This window comes from Culex pipiens, chromosome 1 (genome assembly GCF_016801865.2).
Source record: "Culex pipiens pallens isolate TS chromosome 1, TS_CPP_V2, whole genome shotgun sequence".
NCBI classification, from domain to species: domain Eukaryota; kingdom Metazoa; phylum Arthropoda; class Insecta; order Diptera; family Culicidae; genus Culex; species Culex pipiens.
Genome location: NC_068937.1, coordinates 66,471,469 through 66,495,561, shown reverse-complemented (window position 1 = coordinate 66,495,561; position 24,093 = coordinate 66,471,469). Strand labels below are relative to the sequence as shown.

General features: G+C 39.4%; 1 protein-coding gene across 1 annotated transcript in view; it reads left to right on the top strand.

Moving 5' to 3' along the window:
• Window positions 1-24,093, top strand: part of LOC120427827 (dynamin) — a 143,129-nt gene that overhangs the window by 49,334 nt on the left and 69,702 nt on the right. The window contains exons 3-4 of the mRNA XM_039592752.2: window positions 1,538-1,687; window positions 1,749-2,355. Of these exons, the coding sequence (XP_039448686.1) occupies window positions 1,538-1,687; window positions 1,749-2,355 (757 nt within the window). The remainder of the gene's footprint in view (window positions 1-1,537; window positions 1,688-1,748; window positions 2,356-24,093) is intronic.

Here is a 24,093-nt window from a genome sequence, read left to right as displayed (position 1 = left end):
ACGTACCTGCCACTCTCATTTGTAAAATTGTTTACCTGTTGTAAAAGTTTTGAGTTGTTTCTAATATATAATTTCTACCTTACCTAAGCATAATTAATTTCTAGTTACTTAATAAATAATACATCCTTGATTTTTTAAATAAAATGTTGTGCTGCATAAAAAAATTTCCTTTTCCTAGAGGCGTGTTGTTTCAATTACTTTTTTGGCAACCATTTTTTTTAATATTTTGAAATAATTAAAAAACTTTAATACCCAATTTGAGTAATTCCACTCAACTGTGTACAATATTGCAGAAAAAGTACTGGAACGCGGTACCCAGGCAAAAGTTTTGCCGCCTCTCTCCTTGCAGAACTTCTGCAAAAGAGAGAGATGAAGAGAGCGAGCTGAAAAGTACGGGAACGTGCTGCAAAAAAGTGACTTATGCTGGCTGCAGAATTCTGCAGAAGCTGCAGAAATTCTGCAATTCTGCAGGTACGGGAATAGACCTAATGAACGGTTCGGCCAATGACTGCTGCCAAGTCAAGTGGAAACTTTCGTAAACTATAATATATTTGAGGAATTGGGGTGCATTTTAACTAAATAATGTCTTCTGAACATTTCTTCATAACGATTTTACGTAAGGCACATCAAAATATAAGAACAATCGTGTTTATTTTGTATTTCATGGTTTCTTCGGCAATGTTGGCAGAAAATGTGAGTTTCACTGATTATTTCAATACACTACTTTTGAAAACTCTGTATCTTTTTTGTGACGCACTTTAGCACCATATTGTCTTCGGGAGCGTTGTTCAGGACATCCAGGGCTATACTTCTACGGTGTTAGTTTCATAAAATAATAAAACATGAATTGTGTAAATTCAAAAATGTGAAAATTCAAGTTTCCCCATAGTAATTTCAATACAAAATTCATTCGCTTTGCGCCATTCGTGGGCTTAACCAATCGCTCCCAAATTTTGGAAGGTTGTTTGGGACCCTAAAAGGGACCCAAAAAAAACGTGTTGCTGATTGGATTTTTGTCATTTTAAATTTTTCCATATAACTAGATTCCACCCTATTGGCCCATGTGTTGATTTTATAACAAAAGCTGTAAAAATCATGTATTCGTAAGTTCCGGGTTAACGGAACTGGTGTCCACTTTTGACAAATCAACTCTACGGGACCTTAATGTTGATGTTATTACTCGTCAAATGCAACAGGAATCAACCGGCTACGTGTCATAGTTTAGGAGATACAGGTCCTCTAAGTCGGGACCATAAAAAAAGGATTTTTTTTTGTTGTAGCAGGTTCCCGGTGGTCACAGTGTCCAAAACCAGTTCTGCCAGGAATCGCAAAGTAGACATTCTAACCTTTCATTTGCGGCCAACAAAATCGGCCAAGATTCCGAATTTTTGCAGCCAAAAACATTTCTGGGTCATATAGACCCGAGTACCATGAGTGTATGCGCGAAACGAAGATCAGGTTAAAGTTGTTTATATGTTTTCAATGTACTTTCTCACCCAATAGTAGCAATAGATAATTTCTATTTCTTTTTTTTCAGAATATGGCGAGTTTCTTCACCAGAAAGGGAAGAAATTTTCGAATTTTGATGAAATCAGGCAAGAAATTGAAGCTGAAACTGATCGTGTGACTGGAAGTAACAAGGGCATTTCTACCATTCCTATCAATTTGCGCGTTTATTCTCCACACGGTTTGTTTTTTTTTTAATTTATTTTTTCAATAGGTAAATGTATGTTGTTACTCTATTTTAGTATTGAACTTGACTTTGATTGATTTGCCTGGATTGACAAAGGTACCCATTGGAGATCAACCAGCTGATATTGAAAATCAAATCAAAGGAATGATTTTTCAATTTATTCGCAAAGAAACGTGCTTAATCCTTGCGGTAACACCCGCCAATACGGACTTGGCAAATTCAGATGCTCTGAAATTAGCTAAGGAAGTTGATCCACAAGGTGTTAGAACAATTGGTGTTATTACCAAACTGGACTTGATGGATGAAGGAACTGATGCACGCGATATTCTTGAGAATAAGCTGTTGCCATTGCGTCGGGGATATATTGGAGTCGTAAATCGATCTCAGAAGGATATTGAGGGCAGGAAAGACATCCATGCCGCACTGGCTGCCGAAAGAAAGTTTTTCCTGAGTCATCCCAGTTACAGGCACATTGCTGATCGATTAGGAACTCCCTATCTACAGAAAGTTTTGAATCAGCAGCTTACGAATCATATTCGTGACACACTTCCTGGCTTACGAGACCGGTTACAGAAACAATGTTTAACGTTGGAAAAGGATGTTGAACAATATAAACATTTTCGACCAGATGATCCTAGTATAAAAACTAAAGCAATGTTACAGTAAGTTTTATTTTTATTTAAGTAAGAATTGATAGGAAATTGAAACCACGTTGTCAGCTGAGGGGGGAGGTGGATTTAAAATTATCCACGCTTAAGAAGCTACATACATGTAAATCGACAAAAAAGTCAGAGGTTCGTGTGAGCACACACTAAATTTTATTTAAAATCTCTTTTCAGGGCATTAAAATATACATTTTCATCCATTATCAAAACAAATTTTAAAAGATTTGGTTGTATCATTGCCGAGATTTAGCTATATTTTAAGTTAGCAGTTTCAAAAAACGGGTGCCATGATATCTCAACACTGCCTTGACCATATCGGCTCAAAATTTTGGTGAAGACTCGTTAAACCGGTCATGTGTGCATGACAAAGGCCGATTTTCGAAAAACTTATTTTAAAAGAAGATAAAAATACTTTTGTGTTTTTCATAAAAAAAATCGTCAGCTTAATAATCTGATTTTTGTATTTTTTTAAAAAGCAAAATTTAAAAATCGGGCTTTGTAATGCACACAGTATATGTCTTGAGAGTCTCCACCCCGAATTTGAGTCAATTTGGTCCATCCCATATCGAGATATCGTGGCACCCGTAAATCAATTGGGTGTTTCGAGAAAAACGCTCAGAAAGTTTGACAGTCCGCTTTGCTCACGGCAAAATGTTGAGCCAAAAATCGTCTCTAACTCAGTATAATCATGTAATATGAAACTGAAACTTTCAGGAGCATTAGCATTAACATTAGCATTTGAAGGACGCCCCACCACCGGAAGGCTCCACAACGCGTATCCTACTGTTTGGTATGGTTGTATTAGACCCTCATCCGGAACAATAATCCAACACAGGAGATACCATCTTCATCTATTGAGGAGTGTGTAATACTACCCAGGGCATAAGGGGGTCCACACCGGGTCCAAGGTGTTCTCGGGGAAATGAAGGATGTTAGTAAACACCTATCTAAAGTGCGCAAGGACCCCTGCATCACCTTCCCGAGCATGGGTAAATAACAAGGGAAATGTAAAATAATACCATTCAATGGTATCAATACCAAATTTTGGTTTTCGCGACCCTTGGTTTCAACCTAGGATCAGTACCTAAGCGGACCTTATAAATTAAGTAATAATCGAAGTTGACTTTACAGCTGCCGGCCACTATTGCTAGTATCAATCACAAGTACCTTTCTTTTATTTACAAAGACTTCGACGCCCAAGCCCTAGGTCCAAGGCACCCATATTAAAACGTAGAATTTACGACCTTTGGATTATGAGCCCAGTGAGCGGTCCGATTAATTTACACGGACGGGACAAAAAAAAAAATAAAAGACTAAAAACTACACCCAAAGGAAAAATATATCTCAAAATCTGCAACAGTGGATTTGCTGCAGAAAATGTCACATTTTATAACATTTTTTGCAGCAAGCCCGTAGATCATTTTTGCCCGCATGTAAACATTGCAGCGATCTGCAGTTCTCACCAACACCCGAGCATGGGTAAATAACAAGGGAAATGCAAAATAATACCATTCAATGGTATCAACACCAAATTTTGGTTTTCGCGAGCTCTTGAAAAAATGTCTAAAGTGTAAGTTAATACCAATCATTGGTATTATACCAAATTTTGGTATTGTTTTGTTATTGGGCAAATTTTAAGAAAATGTCGAATTTTGACATACTGTTACTTATTTTAATACTTAAAAACGCAAATCTACTCCAAATTAAAGCAAACTATTTCATTTTGGTCTAAAAAAATAATTTAATGATCTTTATAAATTAGGGAATACCATACATTGGTATTGTAAAGATATTTTAAATAAAATATTATAATATAATGGTGATTTAATTAAAAAAAATCTATTTAAAATGATGTTTAACATTCTTTAAAAGTATGCTGATGCATTTGAAAATGATGAGAAAAAATTTTATATATTTAGACGATTAACTTTACGACAACAAAAGGTTAAACGTGAAAAATTTTAAATTTTAGAATGGATTTTACTTAACATTGTTTGCCTATTTTCATCATAATCGATAAACTCAAAAAAATAATGTCAATCTTTGTTAATTTGATAAAATAACTCATTCAATACCAACATGTTGGTATGCATGTGGTATTCGAACTTCGTTCTAAAATTCTTTTAATATTGGATTTGTGTTGAATCCTATTAAGTTGGAATCATCCATCCTCGAAAATCCCACGACAAATGCCACGCTGCTTGGGCTATAGCCTTTCTCGTTCTGGTTTAGTTTATTTCTCTTTCTTTGAATTTCCTGATATTTTTGCCTGCAGCTAAAACATGTTGATGCAGCAGCAGCTCGTTTTCAACAAGCGTTGATAGCTCAGTTGGTAAACAGGTCACGGTTGGTAAGAAGGGGATTACTATGCAACTTGCATACACCTCGGAAATTCCTTCTGGGGTTTGTTGGGGGGACTATTCTGAGTCAGAAAAACCGATTCCCAAAATATTCTGTCGGTGAAAACTGATTTTATCTCGATTTGAAGATAAAAAACCTAATATATATCACCTAAAACCTCAAAAATACGTCTAAAATCTCGGTCTAACTCTTGACAAAGAAGTTAGGTTTTATCAAGATATCAATTCTTAGTTCCCAAAATATAATCCTGACATAGTACACCTTAAATCGGTCCATTACTTGAGTCCCAGCGTCATCAGGAGGTGTAAAATAGTGTTATTTAGAAAAATATTTTCAATTTGCTCTGGTAAATCAACTGTCATGTCTGAATTCGAAAACTAATGTTGTAGCATTGTTGCAAACAAAATGAAGACCAATTTTGTAGAAAAAAGTATGACATTTTATCCATTTTTGGTAATGTTATGTCTAATTTAGTGGGAAAGTTGCTACCAATTTTCAAAATTCTTCGATATTTAATCAATTCCTGTTATAAACAGCTACTATGATCATACTCAGTAGGATGTAACAAAAATTACATTTTGGCGGGCATTCAGGGGCTGGTTACGGTGGGCATACTGAGTCCAAATCCCGAATATGAGCTTGATTGAACTTAATAGGAGCTGTCGCTATGCATTTAAATTTTTCATAGGATTGAACTCGTAAAAAACATGTTTTTCAAAAATGTAGATTTTTTAGGCACTTTGGCCACTGAAGCGTTTATTGTCAACATCATTGGCGTGTAGGCCAGATCCTTGCGCATGTTTTGGTATATATAACATTGAATTGACGCACTCTGGAGCTCAGGCCTTCAAAGTTTTGAAATTTTTCGAAAAAACGGATCAGCAGAAAAGATAGGCGACGCGCCATTCCATTTTGCTCTAAACTTCAATGTTATATATACCAAAACATGTAAAATTCAAATGCATAGCTCCTATTAAGTTCAATCAAGCTCATATTTGGGATTTGAGCGCAGTACGCCCACCTTAACCAGCCCCTGAATGCACGCCAAAAAGTAGTTTTTGTTACATCTTACTGAGTATGATCGTAGTAGCTGTTTATAACAGGAATGAGTTAAATATCGAAGAATTTTGAAAATTGGCAGCAATTTCCCCACTAAAATAGACATAACTTTACTGAAAATGGATAAAATGTCATACTTTATTCTGCAAAATTGTTCTTCATTTTGTTTGCAACAATGCTACAACATTAGTTTTTGAATTCAGACATGACAGTTGATTTACCGGAGCAAATTGAAAATATTTTTTTTTAAATAACGCTATTTTACACCTCCTGATGACGCTGGGACTCATGTAATGGACCGATTTAAGGTGTACTATGTCAGGATTATATTTTGGGAACTAAGAATTGATATCTTGATGAAAATTAACTTCTTTGTCCAGAGTTAGACTAAGATTTTAGACGTATTTTCAAGGTTTTAGGCTATATATTAGGTTTTTTATCTTCAAATCGAGATAAAATCAGTTTTCACCGACAGAATATTTTGGAAATCGATTTTTCTGACTTAGAATAGTCCCCCCAACAACCTCCAGAAGGAATTTCCGAGGTGCATGCAAGTTGCATAATAATCCCCTTCTTACCCACCGTGCGGGTAGCTAAAATGGTGTCTGCACCTTGTCTGCACCTTACCTGTCATGAGTTCGATTCCAGTATTCCTCTAGTTTTCTTTACCTGATATTTTTTGGCTCTCCAAAGCAAGACTACGTTTTCCTGCCTGTTCGAAGGATTTAAATATAGCATCAAAATTCTACCCATTTCTCACAGCAATCCCATTAGCTTCATGGTATTATACTATCTATTACTGGGCAACCAAGGGCACATTTTGGTATTTGTTATTATGCCAAGTAATACCAAAATATGGTATTCCCGTGTTATTTACCCCTGCTCGGGGAAGGACGACTTAAGCTAGACTACCCTACCTAGTAGTACGGCTAAAAATTAATCACTTCTCCCCATTGTCCTTTGACCTTTGGCGTAAACGCCATTTTGCGGGTTAAGCACGCCGCTTGACCGCCAGATCGCTCGTTCTTCGGCCAAGTTTGCGTAAGCGCGGAGGAGCCGGCTTACTGCGTCTAATTGTCAAAGATCATCAGTTGCTCTGGTCCGTGGACCATAATTTCCAAGGAGCACGCTCGGGCCCTCGTGGCTCTCATTCCAAAGGAGCGTAAGTTTCCCCTCTCGGTTTGGTCAACGTGGGCAGGTCCCCGATCGGCCGATCCAGTCAAGGAGGGAAGGCCTGGTCCCTAAGCCGTGCTCTACCTACCATCCATCCCCACCACGTCCAGAACCAGTACCGGTGCTTCAGCAGCGGTACGAACCGAGTCCCCCACACACACATACACTCACAAATATACACTTTTGAACCTACTTAAATTCTTTGAATAAATTTCCCTTTCCGTCTCCCAAAAGAGGAGTTTTCATTCAATCCGTAACTCAAGAAAAGTGAAGTTCCCATAGTTAAATTAGCTTATCTCCTCGTTGGTGACTAGCGCAGCCGACCCTGCGTTTACCGTTAGTCTTTGCTGTGACTAGCTAACCGTTGGCAATAACCAATGTGGGTAAGTCCTAAATAGTTTCACCACTTTTCAAAACGTTGCGTTTGACAGTTGTCAAAGTCCCTGGGTCAAAATATGATTGAATATTGTACCTGAATTTGATGAATATCACTCACGTATATACGTGTAGCAAAAATAATGTCGAATATTCATCAAAAATTAGGTAATATTACCCTTTTTTGTGTAAAACATGTTTGACAAAAAAAATCGTTATTCAACAATTATAGAGGTAAAATTCATCATTCTTTTTTTCAACATTCTGTTTTCAACCTTCCATTTTTACAGAGCTCTGCGAGGAAACGCGTCGCAACAAGTCCAGCTTTTTCGCTGGCTCTGCTGTGTTTTTGTTCTTGACGCGAAGAAGAAGTGTGGGGAAGTGAAATAAAAGAGAAATTTCAGCCAGTTCTACGAGGAAATGTGTCATGACAAGTCCAGCTTTTTCGCTGGCTCTGCTGTGTTTTCGTTCTTGACGCGAAGAAGAAGTGTGGGGAAGTGAAAAAAAGAGAAATTTCAGCCAGTTCTGCGAGGAAACGCGTCGCAACAAGTCCAGCTTCTTCGCTGGCTCTGCTGTGTTTTTTTTCGTTCTTGACGCGAAGAAGAAATGTGGGAAGTGAAATAAAAGAGAAATTTCAGCCAGTTCTACGAGGAAATGTGTCATGACAAGTCCAGCTTTTTCGCTGGTTCTGCTGTGTTTTCGTTCTCGGCGCGAAGAAGAAGTCTGGAGCAACATTTGAAAAGGGCGGATAAGCATTTTGACCGCTAGAACTATTTTGCAAATTCCGAGACAACAGGTAACTATTTAACAAATCCCGCAGCGTTAGAAGGTAGCTGGGAAGGCCAGCTATTGTTTAACAAATCGAGTTTTGTGAAAAAGTTACCTGTTGGCTCGGAATTGCCAAAATAGTTCAAGCTGTCAAAATGCTTATCCGCCCTTTTCTCGTGTTGCTCCAGAAGTGTGGGTAAGTGAAAAAAAAGAAATTTCAGCCAGTTCTGCGAGGAAACGCGTCGCAACAAGTCCAGCTTCTTCGCTGGCTCTGCTGTGTTTTCGTTCTTGGCGCGAAGAAGAAGTGTAGGGAAATGAAAAAAAGAGAAATTTCAGCCAGTTCTGCGAGGAAACGCGTCGCAACAATTCCAGCTTCTTCGCTGGCTCTGCTGTGTTTTTGTTCTTGACGCAAAGAAGAAGTGTGGGGAAGTGAAATAAAAGAGACATTTCAGCCAGTTCTACGAGGAAATGTGTCATGACAAGTCCAGCTTATTCGCTGGCTCTCCTGTGTTTTCGTTCTTGGCGCGAAGAAGAAGTGTGGGGAAGTGAAAACAAGAGAAATTTCAGCCAGTTCTGCGAGGAAACGCGTCGCAACAAGCAGGGCTTGCGATATTTCGACATTCTTTGTGATAGCTGACAGAACACTCCAATCGCGTTCACCACGACAACCTGATTTTTACATTCTACTTTCGTTCGTTTCACACACAAAGGAATGAGTGCTACGCAAAGTCACTCACACAATAATTGACTTCCCTCCAGGGAAAGATCGCTAAAAGAGCGGTCGTTTGACATTCTACCGAGATTCCGATCATCTCTCCAATGATAGCAATCATATGATTTCTGTCACCACGCAGCATACACTAGGAAGAGAGAGACAAAAACGGGAGAAAGAGAAAGAGCACGTTGTCTCGTTCCGGCGGCTGCTTGAGTTGTGCTCATTTTTCGTTCGTTTCGTCTTCGTGTTTACGTTCATCGACCGTCGCCAAGCAGTGACGGTCATGATAGGCGTTGCGTGTCAGCGATCAAATATCGTTTTGAGAAATGATCGCTGACAGAAAGTTCTATCGAATATCGAGCAGTCCCGTTCAGTGATAGATTCCTTTTCAAGCATTGGCAACAAGTCCAGCTTCTTCGCTTGCTTTGCTGTGTTTTCGTTCTTGACGCGAAGAAGAAGTGTGGGGAAGTGAAAAAAAGAGAAGTTTCAGCCAGTTCTGCGAGGAAATGCGTCGCAACAAGTCCAGCTTCTTCGTTGGCTCTGCTGCGTTTTCGTTCTTGACGCGAATAAGAAGTGTGGGGAAGTGAAATAAAAGAGAAATTTCAGCTAGTTCTACGAGGAAATGTGTCATGACAAGTCCAGCTTTTTCGCTGGCTCTGTTGTGTTTTCGTTCTCGGCGCGAAGAAGAAGTGTGGGTAAGTGAAAAAAAGAGAAATTTCAGCCAGTTCTGCGAGGAAACGCGTCGCATCAAGTCCAGCTTTTTCGCTGGCTCTGCTGTGTTTTTGTTCTTGGCGCGAAGAAGAAGTGTGGGTAAGTGAAAAAAAGATACATTTCAGCCAGTTCTGCGAGGAAACGTGTCGTGACAAGTCTAGCTCTTTTGCTGGCTCTGCTGTGTTTTCGTTCTTGAGTTGAGTCGCATGTGTTTTTCGCGTTTCGTTTTCGTCGTTCGTCGTCGGTGCGTTATTCGGATGAGTGCGTGTGCGTGTGTGTGAAGGTGCTGGCTCTGGCACGATAACAGCTGAGCCAGTCCATTTTGCGGTGACCTGTATGTTTGTCGATTCTATTTTATTGACGCGGCATTTATTTTTTTTCTATACAGTTAGAATGTAAAGTTCGAAAATCGCGATCGTCTTTCTTGTTAGTGCGCCGCCGAGCGGTAAGGATAGGCGCATATGATGTGATATTAAAGTAATTTAAAGATCAAAGTTTATCTCTAACAACTATATTATGTTTCAGGGTTGTTACGAAGGGCGCGGATCGCGCGGATCTGGCGCGGATTTGCTGGCTAATTTTGCTCAGGCGCGGATTTCGCGCGGAAGGCAATTTTGAAAAATATTTTAATTGAGAGAGATAGAATAACTTTCATGTTATTAAGAAAAATATTATCAGGAATTACGAGAATTTATTTTTTCCTTTTTTTTTTTTTTTTTTTCTCGATTTATTTTTATTAGGTCCTTTTAGGTGCTGCGACCAGGTTAGGACCGAGGAACGATAATACAAAAAATAATAAAAAGAAGATGATCATTTTCCCGCGCCATGTGTCAACAAGTGTGCGATCACATCAATCTGTTCCTCGGGTGTCTTGCACTGCCTCAAGCGAACTCTATAATCTCGATAAATGGCCCACAGCTCGGACTCGCTGTACAGCTTCCGTTCGCCTGGTTGGTCCTTAGGGGTTGCACCGGCGCCGGCGCCAGTATTTTCTCGACTTCTTCCTGCGGGACGAGGATGCTTTTCTTCCGTCCCGATGGACGGCACCGCTCCAGGTAGTGGAGGAAAATCCGCCGCGGTGAACGCGGCTGCAGCCGGAGTCTGTTTCTCCTTCTTCCATGCTGGCGGCTTCGGCTTGGACGCCTGCTGCCTCGACTGGATGAACTGCGCACGTTTGGGACAACTGCGGTCCAGACCCTCGTGAGATCCAGAGCAGTTGACACACTTCTTGGCTCGCGTTTCTTCTTCTTTGCACTTTTCTGTGCTGTGGGCACCCCCACAGCTGCTGCACCTGGGCTTGAGATGGCAGTTACTGGTTCCGTGACCGAACTGCAAGCAGTTCTTGCACTGGGTCACATGCGGTTCTTTGTTCCGGTAGGCTACCCATCGGACGACGACTAGTCCCACTTTCTTCACCCTGCTACTCAGCTCCTTGAGACTGGTATGCCCCTTGGGGAAGAGTACAACGAAAGGTGTCTCATCGATGGTGGGAAGCTGCTGCTTCCGCTTGATGGCGTGAACTTCCAAGGCGTCCAGCTGATGTTCCGACTTGAGCAGCTCCTTGATGTAATCCGGTTCCAGGTTCGGAAGACCTCTCATCACTACCCGGTGCGGTCTATCACCGCGCCTTCCGTAGGTGTAGAACTCCACCTTGTTCTTCTTCAGGTGGGCTTGCACCGTGTTGAAGTCGTCGCTCGAGAAGCACGTAATTTTGGTGCCGTACCGCGTCAGTTTGTGTTCCGGCTGGACATTACATGTCGACATCACCTTCGCAAGGCGGGCGAAACCCGTATTTTTCACCACCAGCGGCGGCTGCTTCTTTTCCCCGGCCGACTTGCCGGATTCTGGTACCACGGGGGTGGATTTTCCTGCGGTTGGGTTCGCATTGTTGTTGTTGTTGTTCTCCTCCGCTAGCGGGCTGAACTTGTTGTTGCTGAGCAGTTTTTTCACCTCCTGGCCATCGGCGACGGTGATCTCCTCCATAGCTTTCCTGCGCCGAACCTTGACCACGGGACGAAATTCGCCCCCGTCCTCTCCTCCTCCTTCGGAGTCTTCCACCTCCATGCCCGTCGCCGCCTGCGTTTTGGGTTGGAATCCGTCCGGCTTCTCCCACACACTTTTCTTCAAGGCCGCGTTCCAGTAGAACGGCCTTCCATCCTCAGTCCTGTGCTCCGTCCACACACTCTCCGCCGTCGCGGCCGCCGCCATGGCCGTCGGCGAAAGTTAAAAAAAAACAAAACACCGTCAAAAATGCGCTAAGCTCCAATCAAAGGACACACCTTATTTTTTCCTTTGTGTGCAAGAATTTCATATTTTTTTATTAATTGAATTTTCTTCTGAATGTTTGTTTGTATTTTCTTAGTACGAACCGTCGAAAAATGAAGATGAAGATTATGTAGAAATTATTTTTTATATGTTTTTTGCCATTTCTTCACATCACCGGCTCTGAATATTTAATTTCTTTTGATTTGAGTAATGATTTTTAACCTTATTTATTTTTTTATTTTATACTGGATTTATTCAATTTTTTATGTTGTGAATCAAATATTACAAACTTTTCCCGAAGATATAGACATTGGAATGTGTAACAAAAACGATTATTGGGGCTTGTTCTGGTGGGCGCCAAATATAAGCTTGATTGGACGTAACAGAAGCTGGCCTCCATTTTCGAATTTTAGATGGGATTTAATCCGAAGAAATATTTTTTTCTAGATTAAAACATTCTTGGCGAAAATAAAAAGATTCAGAACATTCAAAATTCAAAGCTTCAGAACTTCAAAAAATCGTTTTTTTTGTTTTAAATTTTTTTAAAAACAAAATTCATATTCATTTTTTTTAAATTTCTAAAATTTTAATTTAAAAAATCTGAAATTAAAAAAATCAAAATTCAAATAGTCAAAATTTGAAAACTAAAAAATATCAAATTCAAAGCATAGCATTAGCATTAGCATTTGGAGGACGCCCCACCACCGGAAGGCTCCACAACGCTTATTCCACTGTTTGGTCTGGTTGTGTTAGACCCTCATCCGGAACAATAATCCAACACGGGAGATACCATGTCTTCATCTTTTGATGAGTGTGTAATACAGCCCAGGGCATAAGGGGGTCCACGCCGGGTCCAAGCTATCCTCGGGGAAATGAAGGAATGTTAGTAAACACCTATCTAAAGTGCGCAGGGACCCCTACGTCACCTTAGTCGTATAGATGTTTGTAGGGAGGTTTTGGACTCAATGTTAGTAGGAGAGGTAGAACCCTAGGATATACCCCGAAAGGTATTACGGGCGAATCAAGTTGAGTTAGTTTGTTTTTATTATTAAACATATACTTGTGACTGTATAGTATAAAAGATGCGTGATTTATGTTTTTTTTATATTTAAAGAAACGGCAGATACAACGCGACGAAGCCGTGCATGATTAAATTGAGTGTAGTGCTACTAAACTAACCTTTCTCTCATGTAAAGGCAATGCTGATTAAACACAGTTTTAACATGTCTGCTGTTGAACTCAAGCTACCGACTGTAAGAGTAAAGAGAAGTTTATATTTTCCTTTAAATTATTGAGTGTTTAAGCGAAATTCGAGGTTATAAATGATTTTACGCATAATTGGATTCTTTATTTTAAACTCTTACAGCGATGCGGAGAGAACATTAATTATTTATTTGTTTTATTAAAATATTAGAGTTAGAAATTAAATTAAAACGACCGATTTGAAAAGCATAATTAGTTAATATTTCAACTTTTTTGTGTAATGGGATTAATCAGCATATTTAATATTTTCAAATGAATACAATAACAATGGAAAGTCGTCACTAAGTTTTAAGCGTCGGCATCTGTGAGAATCGGCTAGTGTAAAATGTAACAGTTGGGAAAATTTCTGTCTAGGTATTAAAATATTGTTGATTCGTTTCAGTCTTAGACAGCCGGCTGTGGAAAGACTGAATCACAATTGAAACTTGTGTGAAAATAATTTTGGTTGGTCTCATTTTAGTTTCAAAATTCGCGTTAAGTCAGGCTAATTTCTGTCATTTGATACCAAACTAAACTAATAAAATAAATAAACAAACTATGTTACGTCAAGAATATCCAATCAACAATAAAATAAACCGAACAGTTCATGTTTCCGTTCCTATTGTGAGTCGAACATGCAGCATATGGAGCGTTCTTTTATTACGTAACGCAAAAAAATCGTTGTATGGAGCATAACAGGAACTCAGCCCCCTCTCCCCTAACTGCGTTACGTAATATAAGAACACTCCCATAATCTTCTCTCTTTCTAATGTGTGCTCAACATGGAGCGAACTCACCGCGCACCGCGTTTGTGCTGATGATGATGATGATGACGACGAAGCACACAGCAGCATCTCTCTCCCTCCAAACCTTCACGCGAAAACTCCGGCCGCGTGGTCACACAGGCACGCACACGTACACAGGTCATCCGCGACCAAAGCTCTGATCTGAGGGACAACACACAGAAGAGCAAAGACGTCGCTCACTCTCTCGCTCTCCTGCTCTCCGCGCGCAGACACTCAGCCAACCGGCTTTGCTTGTGCCGACAATCATCATCCAACCGCGTTCACACACACTGAAAACTGCGGCACTTTTTCCTGCCAACACCAACACTATTGCACCAACGACGCCGATCAAATTGCACCAACGGAACCGAAAAATCCGGATTTTTACGGCGGAGGCCACCATGAACCGATAGATCTCCCGACTCCCCGTGAGAAACAGTACCGAAAAAACTAAAACACTTATCAAAACACCGAAAAATCCCTTCAAAATTTACAAAACAAAACGGACGCGGGGGACACCGAACCGAACGCGGCGAAGGCTCACACGCTCAAAAATATCAAATTCAAAGCAACTTAGAAAACAAAAAAAATATTTATCAAATATCAAATAATTTTAGAATTCTTATGGGGTTACATACATGTAGAAAATCTCATAATTTCATATTACGGCAAAATCGTTAATTCCACTAAAAAGATGATATCAAATCACTCCTGAAAGTTTCATGAAGATATTTCATGACTCAAGTAAGTAACAGACGATTTAAGTTTGAATTTTTGACATGCGCAAGGCGAACTGTCAAACTTTGTGTGCGTTTTTCTCGAAACACAGAGTTGATTTACGGGTGCCACGATATCTCGAGATGGAATGGACCGAATTAGAATTTGGGATGAAGACTCTCAAGACATAGGGGAAATACACCCATTTTAATCACTCTAAGCCGTTCGACCAATTCTCATCACTTTTGCCGTTTTTCGCTATTAAATCAACATTTTCAGATGTATCAACAATGGAGAGTTGCTTGATCACTGAGCTATTTATTACTTTGGAACAGTCAAAAACACTTTATGAAAGCTGTAATTCATGATCAAAGTGCTGATAGGCCAATAATAGAAATAGGCTGAGAAAGGGTATAGTTCCCCTATTCCGTGTGCATGACGAAGCCCGATTTTTGAATGTTGCTTTTTAAAAAAATACAAAAATCAAAAACGGTCGATTTTTAATATGAAAAACATAAAAATATGTTTATTTCTTTTTTAAATAAACTTTTTGAAAATCGGCTTTCGTCAAGCACACGGAACCGGTTTAGCGAGTCTCCACCAAAATTTTGAGCCGATTTGTTCGAAGCAGTGTTGAGATATCATGGCACCCGTTTTTTGAAACTGCTTACTTCAAATAGTTATACACTCAACCCCCGCACAGTGGGAAAAAAGGGCTCAAAAAATTACCGCAACATGATTTCGCGCAAACCATCGATTGCTATACACCAAAAGCTTCGTTTTTGCACCAGGAATAATAATCCGATGAAAAATCGCACTGCACGGACCGGTGGCCGGAGTACAGGCCACCGGAAGATCCGGATTTTTGGAAAAAGTGTCAGATTATTCCAATTATGAACTGATAAGCTTTCTTCTACCATGAATAGTCACGCAAAACAATTCTATGATAATATTAAATACCATAGGACCCATCGGAACCGGTTCCACCGATCTCCGGTGGCCACATACGGAACCGCATTAGGAAACAGCATAAACTAGTCATGCGACGTATCAAACTTCTTGATTTTGGATGGAGAGTATCCTTAAAATGTATTTTTACCTCCGGTGACCGGTTCCCAGGTTCTCCGATGGCCACATCCGAAGATCATATTTGGCAAATTCCTGAAACCACTCTTGCGACATATCAAACTTCATGTTTTTAACAGAGGATAGTATAACTCATGTCTCCATCCAAAATCAAGAAGTTTGATACGTCGCATGACTAGTTTACGCTGTTTCCTAATGCGGTTCCGGACGTGGCCACCGGAGCTCGGTTGAACCGGTTCCGATGGGTCCTATGGTATTTCATATTATTCTAGGATTATTTTGCATGACTATTCATGGTAGAAGAAAGCTTATCAGTTCACAATTGGATAAATCTGACACTTTTTCCAAAAATCCGGATCTTCCGGTGGCCTGTACTCCGGCCACCGGTCCGTGCAGTGCGATTTTTCATCGGATTATTGTTCCTGGTGCAAAAACGAAGCTTTTGGTGTATAGCAATCGATGGTTTGCGCGAAATCATGTTGCGGTAATTTTTTGGGCCCTTTTTTCCCACTGTGCCCCGGTGGTTGGTCACTTTTTCGTTTGACACTTTTTTAGTTTGTACCCCGTTGGTTGGTCAAATTCAAACTAAAAAGTGACGAACTGTCACTTTTTACACGGCGCTCACGCACACTATGAAAACAAACGTTTGGTAGTGTGTGTGAACTCCGTGTAAAAGGGGTGTCAAACTAAAACGTGACCCCGTTCGTTTGACAACAGTTGGTGTCAAACCATCGGGCTTTGACTTTGACCAACCAACGGGGTACAAACTAAAAAAGTGTCAAACGAAAAAGTGACCAACCACCGGGGGTTGTGTGTATCTCGGCAAAGATAAAACCAAATGACTTCAAATTTGTTTTGTAAAAAGTTGTAAATGTACTTCAATGCCCTAAAAACAGATTTACAAAAAATGAAATTGTGTGCTCATACCAACCTCTGACATTTTTGCCGATTCTTAAATTATTAAATTCTTGAATGCCACAATTTTTGAAGTCATATTTTATGTTAGAGATTTTGAAATTATGAGTTGAAAATATTCAAAATATCGGAAATGAAATTTCTTTCGGAGTGACAATTTAGCGAAAATTTTGGAATACAAACTGTATAAAAATTCTTAGATTTTGAATACTTTGACTTTAAAAATTTAATATTTGATCATATTAATATTTTAGATTTTGATTTATTTTTGAGCTTATAGTTTGAAGTTATTTTTTTTTTTAGGTTTTTAAATATTATTTTTTGTAGATTTTTTCATGACCCTTGCCTTGACCGTCTCTGAGCAGTTCTCTAGGATTTCGGTCATTCGATTTTTTTTTGTATTTTTTAATCCGGCTGAAACTTTTTTGGTGCCTTCGGTATGCCCAAAGAAGCCATTTTGCATCATTAATTTGTCCATATAATTTTCCATACAAACTTGGCAGCTGTCCATACAAAAATGATGTATGAAAATTAAAAAATCTGTATCTTTTGAAGGAATTTTTTGATCGATTTGGTGTCTTCGGCAAAGTTGTTGGTATGGATACGGACGACACTGGAAAAAATAATACACGGTAAAAAAAATTTGGTGATTTTTTTATTTAACTTTTTATCACGAAAACTTGATTTGCAAAAAACACTATTTTTATTTTTTTTTATTTTTTTATATGTTTTAGAGGACATAAAATGCCAACTTTTTAGAAATTTCCAGGTTGTGCAAAAAATCATTGACCGAGTTATGAATTTTTTAATCATTACTGATTTTTTCAAAAAATCGAAATTTTGGTCGCAAAAATTTTTTAACTGCATTTTTTTTATGTAAAATCAAATTTGCAATCAAAAAGTACTTAAGCGAAATTTTGATAAAGTGCACCGTTTTCAAGTTAAATCCATATTTAAGTGACTTTTTTAAAAAAAGTCGCAGTTTTTCATTTTTTAAAATTAGTGCACATGTTTGCACACTTTTGGAACAAATATTTTTGAAAAGCTGAGAAAATTCTCTATATTTTGCTTCTTCGGACTTTGTTGATACGACCTTTAGTTGCTGAGATATTGCAATGCGAAGGTTTAAAAACAGGAAAATTGATGTTTTCTAAGTCTCACCCAAACAGCCCACCATTTTTCAATGTCGATATCTCAGCAACTAATGGTCCGATTTTCAATGTTAAAATATGAAACATTTGTGAAATTTTCCGATCTCTTCAAAAACAATATTTTCAAAATTTTCAAATCAAGACTAACGTTTCAAAAAGGCCAAACATTCAATATTACGCCCGTTTAAAATGTTAGTCTTGATTTGAAAATTTTGAAAATATTGTTTTCGAAAAGATCGGAAAACTTCACAAATGTTTCATATATTAACATTGAAAATCGGACCATTAGTTGCTGAGATATCGACATTGAAAAATGGTGGGCTGTTTGGGTGAGACTTAGAAAACATCAATTTTCCTGTTTTTAAACCTTTGCATTGCAATATCTCAGCAACTAAAGGTCGTATCAACAAAGTCCGAAGAAGCAAAGTATAGAGAATTTTCTCAGCTTTTCAAAAATATTTTTTTTTCAAAAGTGGGCAAACATGCGCACTAATTTTAAAAAATGAAAAACTGCGACTATTTTCAAAAAAGTTACATAAAAATGGCTATAACTTGGAAACGGTGCACTTTATCAAAATTTCACTTAAGTACTTTTTGATTGCAAATTCAATTTTACATCGAAAAATGAAGTTGAAAAATTTTTGCGACCAATATTTCGATTTTTTGAAAAAATCAGTATTGATTAAAAAATTCATAGCTCGGTCAATGATTTTTTGCACAACCTGGAAATTTCTAAAAAGTTGGCATTTTATGTCCTCTAAAACATATCAAAAAATAAAAAAAAATAAAAATAGTGTTTTTTTGCAAATCAAGTTTTAGTGATAAAAAGCTTAATAAAAAAATCACCAAATTTGTTTTACCGTGTACCATTTTTTCCAGTGTAGTCCGTATCCATACCAACAACTTTGCCGAAGACACCAAATCGATCAAAAAATTCCTTCAAAAGATACAGATTTTTGAATTTTCATACATCATTTTTGTATGGACAGCTGCCAAATTTGTATGGAAAATTATATGGACAAACTAATGATGCAAAATGGCTTCTTTGGGCATACCGAAGGCACCAAAAAAGTTTCAGTCGGATAAAAAAATACAAAAATTAAAATTGAAGAAAAAAGACCGATTTTGTAGAGAATTGCTCCTCTTGAGGTATTTTTTTTAAAGGGATTTGTTACTTTCATTCTTTTGGAGCCTTTAAACATAAAACGAGTTTGTTTTTTTTTTATCAAATTCTTTGTCAATTCTTAAATGTTGGTCACGATATTTTTTTTTAATATGGCGCGGATTCCGCGCGGTTTCGAGTTTTAGGTCGGCGCGGATTTGGCGCGGATTTTTTTTCGACTCTCCCGTAACAACCCTGATGTTTCTAAATAATTAATGACATCGATGTTACCACTACCGCGGCCTAGCACTTAATAATCAATCAGTTCCCTGGTAAGACACTCGATGTCCCCAGGGGAAACCCAAAAGCCCACATCAGCAAAGCTGGCCGTGTGTTGCAAAAACTGCACCGCGCGCGGGGCGCTCGTCTGTGCTGACGGTGTGAATAAAAGCACCTTTGGCCACTGTGCCCGACTCATGTGAGGGTCTTTGCTATAATTTAAGTTAGGGTAGGTCGCACGGACTAAGTCCGGTGCATTCGTCATGTTTTTGATACACGTCATAGTCGGGTTTCATTGCTCTATGATTTGCAATTTGTTTCAACGCGATTGTTCAAGCCCTTCAGATAACATCATAACTTATCAGTCATCAGTAATCAGTAATTGGTCGCTCATCTAATAAAAAATTAAAAGTATAAATAGCACTACTCGACAAAACAAAACTTGTGTCATGCGCTGCACGATATCTCATCGGTTCCTCAGAGAAAAGGCTTCCCCGAATCTGATGCAATCGACAGAATTTGATTTTATGTCCATGGAGACTGATGAGAATGTGGTAAATTTTTTAACATAGAAAATCGAACAATTAAAAAAAAAACCATGCGTCTCCTCCCAATTATATGAGCCATCTACAAGAATATGGAAGCGCCTGGTGCATAGCCATTTCCTTTTAGCACAACGGAAACAACCAATACAAATCGCTTCGCTTCGCTTCGCTAGGAGACGGTGATTTTAGCGGATTGCAGACTGGATTTTCGCCATGTGATGTGATGATTGTCTAAGCCCAAGTTGCCTAGGAATCGATAATTGGGAATAGAACCAATTCCACCTGAACCAGATTCTCACCACCATGGCAGCCGTCCATTGCCGGCCGCTCCCATCTCCACCGCGCACCAGGGACAAGGAAAGGGATTTGGAAGACGGGAAGTGTTGATGCTCCACTTTTTTCAGAGTATTAAGGGAAAATCTCCACGGTATCCTCAAGTAAGTTTCGCTTGGAGTTGGACGGTTTTTTTTTTTGGGAAGGTGAATGGTCTGAGGATCCACCCTAGGCGAGTGGTGACGACCGTTGCATTGTTGTTCGAATTCTTCGTAAGTTCTCATTTCTAATGGGAAAGCTTTCAATTCTTCTCATCTCTTATTGGATGAATTCTATCAGTCGCCCAGGCTATTTATAGCGAGGTAATGTAGGTTCATTTCAAATGCGCCTGCATGCATGCAATGCAATGCATTCTTGTATGTTCTGATATTCAACTTGCATTCAACTTTATTCTCGTCCGTTTCTTGGATTCAACTATATCAGTCTAAGTCCTACTCAAGCTACCAATGCTCCACGGTAAAGTGGAAAGCATTTTGCTTGCCAATCCTAAGGACAGGGGATCGAACCCCGCCGTGAGCTTCATGTTTTTTTTCATAAATTTCCAAATTCAATGAGTCCAGAAACTTTCTCGTTGGGAGCAGATGGGTATCGAACCCAGGACCATTCGCTTATTAAGCGAACACCGTAACCATTCAGCCACGACCACTCCCTTACAACGGAAACAACCAATACAAATGTATAAAAAAAGTTATCAAGTTCGGGGGGTCCACAGCTAGCATTTTTTGTACGATTATAAAAATAAATATTAAAAGTTTAAAATTAAAATATTTGAAAAACATTTTTTTTCAAGTTTATTTGTTTACTAAAATTTTATGTATCTCAAAGGTCTATGGGTACTTCGGGATGTCCATGGTCATCCGAGGACTCCCTGGAGTTAAGATCTACGAGTCTACCGCCGTAACAAGCAAGAGGTCGTTGGATTTTGACCCCGGCTCATGTGCCTATAGCATCAGTGCATATGTTAGACTACTATATGAATGTGTAAGGATGTCCATGGTCATCCAAAGACTCCCTGGAGTTAAGATCTACGAGTCTATCGCCGTAACAAGCAAGAGATCGTCGGAATTTGACCCCGGATCATGTGCCTATAGCATCAGTGCATATGGTAGACTACTATATGAATGTGTTGGGATGTCCATGGTCATCCGAGGACTCCCTGGAGTTAAGATCTACGAGTCTACCGCCGAAACAAGCAAGAGGTCGCCGGATTTTGACCCCGGATCATGTGCGTATAGCATCAGTGCATATGGAAGACTACTGTATGAATGTGTTGGGATGTCCATGGTCACCCAAGGACTCCCTGGAGTTAAGATCTACGAGTCTACCACCGTAACAAGCAAGAGGTCATCGGATTTTGACCCCGGATCATGTGCCTATAGCATCAGTGCATATGGTAGACTACTATATGAATGTGTAAGGATGTCCATGGTCATCCAAAGACTCCCTGGAGTTAAGATCTACGAGTCTACCGCCGTAACAAGCAAGAGGTCGTTGGATTTTGACCCCGGATCATGTGCGTATAGCATCAGTGCATATGGTAGACTACTATATGAATGTGTTGGGATGTCCATGGTCATCCGAGGACTCCCTGGAGTTAAGATCTACGAGTCTACCACCGTAACAAGCAAGAGGTCATCGGATTTTGACCCCGGATCATGTGCCTATAGCATCAGTGCATATGGTAGACTACTATATGAATGTGTTGGGATGTCCATGGTCATCCGAGGACTCCCTGGAGTTAAGATCTACGAGTCTACCACCGTAACAAGCAACAGGTCGTCGGATTTTGACCCAGGATCTTGTGCGTATAGCATCAGTGCATATGGTAGACTACTATATGAATGTAATGGGATGTCCAGTTAAGATCTATGAGTCTACCGCCGTAATAAACAAGAGGTCGCCGTTTGGCTAAAGGATTTTTTTTATCGTTCAAATTTAAATATTTCGATAACTTTACTTCGATTGTAGATCTTAACTCCAGGGAGTCTTGGGATGACCATGAACATCCCAACACATTAATATAGTAGTCTACCAAATGCACTGATGCTATACGCACAAAATTCGGGGTCAAAATCCGACGACCTCTTGCTTGTTACGGCGGTAGACTCGTAGATCTTAACTCCAGGGAGTCCTCGGATGACCATGGACATCCTTACACATTCATATAGTAGTCTACCATATCCTCTGATGCTATACGCACAAGATCCGGGGTCAAAATCCAACGACCTCTTGCTTGTTACGGTGGTAAGCTCGTAGATCTTAACTCCAGGGAGTCTTTGGGTGACCATGAACATTCCAACACATTCATATAGTAGTCTACCATATGCACTGATGCTATACGCACAAGATCCTGGGTCAAAATCCGACGACCTGTTGCTTGTTACGGTGGTAGACTCGTAGATCTTAACTCCAGGGAGTCCTCGGATGACCATGGACATCCCAACACATTCATATAGTAGTCTACCATATGCACTGATGCTATACGCACATGATCCGGGGTCGAAATCCGACGACCTCTTGCTTGTTACGGCGGTAGACTCGTAGATCTTAACTCCAGGGAGTCCTTGGGTGACCATGGACATCCCAACACATTCATACAGTAGTCTACCATATGCACTGATGCTATAGGCACATGATCCGGGGTCAAAATCCGACGACCTCTTGCTTGTTACGGCGGTAGACTCGTAGATCTTAACTCCAGGGAGTCCTCGGATGACCATGGACATCCCAACACATTCATATAGTAGTCTGCCATATGCACTGATGCTATAGGCACATGATCCGGGGTCAAAATCCGACGACCTCTTGCTTGTTACGGCGGTAGACTCGTAGATCTTAACTCCAGGGAGTCCTCGGATGACCATGGACATCCCAACACATTCATATAGTAGTCTACCATATGCACTGATGCTATAGGCACATGATCCGGGGTCAAATTCCGACGATCTCTTGCTTGTTACGGCGATAGACTCGTAGATCTTAACTCCAGGGAGTCTTTGGATGACCATGGACATCCTTACACATTCAAATAGTAGTCTACCATATGCACTGATGCTATAGGCACATGATCCGGGGTCAAAATCCAACGACCTCTTGCTTGTTACGGCGGTAGACTCGTAGATCTTAACTCCAGGGAGTCCTCGGATGACCATGGACATCCCGAAGTACCCATAGACCTTTGAGATACATAAAATTTTAGTAAACAAATAAACTTGAAAAAAAAGAAAGGTTTTTCAAATATTTTAATTTCAAACTTTTAATATTTATTTTTATAATCGTACAAAAAATGCTAGCTGTGGACCCCCCGAACTTGACAACTTTTTTTATACATTTGTATTGGTTGTTTCCGTTGTGCTAAAAGGAAATGGCTATGCACCAGGCGCTTCCATATTCTTGTAGATGGCTCATATAATTGGGAGGAGACGCATGTTTTTTTTTTAAATTGTTCGATTTTTTATGTTAAAAAATTTACCACATTCTCATCAGTCTCCATGGACATAAAATCAAATTCTGTCGATTGCATCGGATTCGGGGAAGCCTTTTCTCTGAGGAACCGATGAGATATCGTGCAGCTAGAGGGTGACGATTCTCGAGATTTTCAATTTCCCGGGAATCAAGAGTTGAGTTTTGCCATTTCCCGGGAATTCCCGGGACCCGGGAATTTTTTTAACTAGCCAATAGTGTCAATAACTTTAAAAGAAAAAACGTTTCTTTTTAATGAATTCAGATCAATCAATTCATACTTATCCAATGAAACGTAAATTTAAGTAACCTCATTATTTTAAGGAACTATTTCTACATTTAGATTTTTTCTCTCAATCTACAAATACAAAATCGTTTCTCGAGCCTTTTTGGGACTCAAATTGCAGTTTAAAATTTTTGTTTATCTTCATTCGCACTGATTGATTTTTCGAAAGTTGCACAAACTTTTTGTTGAACTTGTTATTAGATTTTGTGAAAGTAAAAAAATAACTAATATGCAATATGGCATTCTGCAATATGATAAATAACGACTCAAAACAAAAACTTTAAGTTGATTTTTTTCCTTCTTAAGGTCAACTGTAAATGTTCACAATTAGCGGACTTAGTGTCCGCTTACAAAAATGCCTGATTTTTATTCTTTAAATATAATTCAATATGCAAAACACAAAAA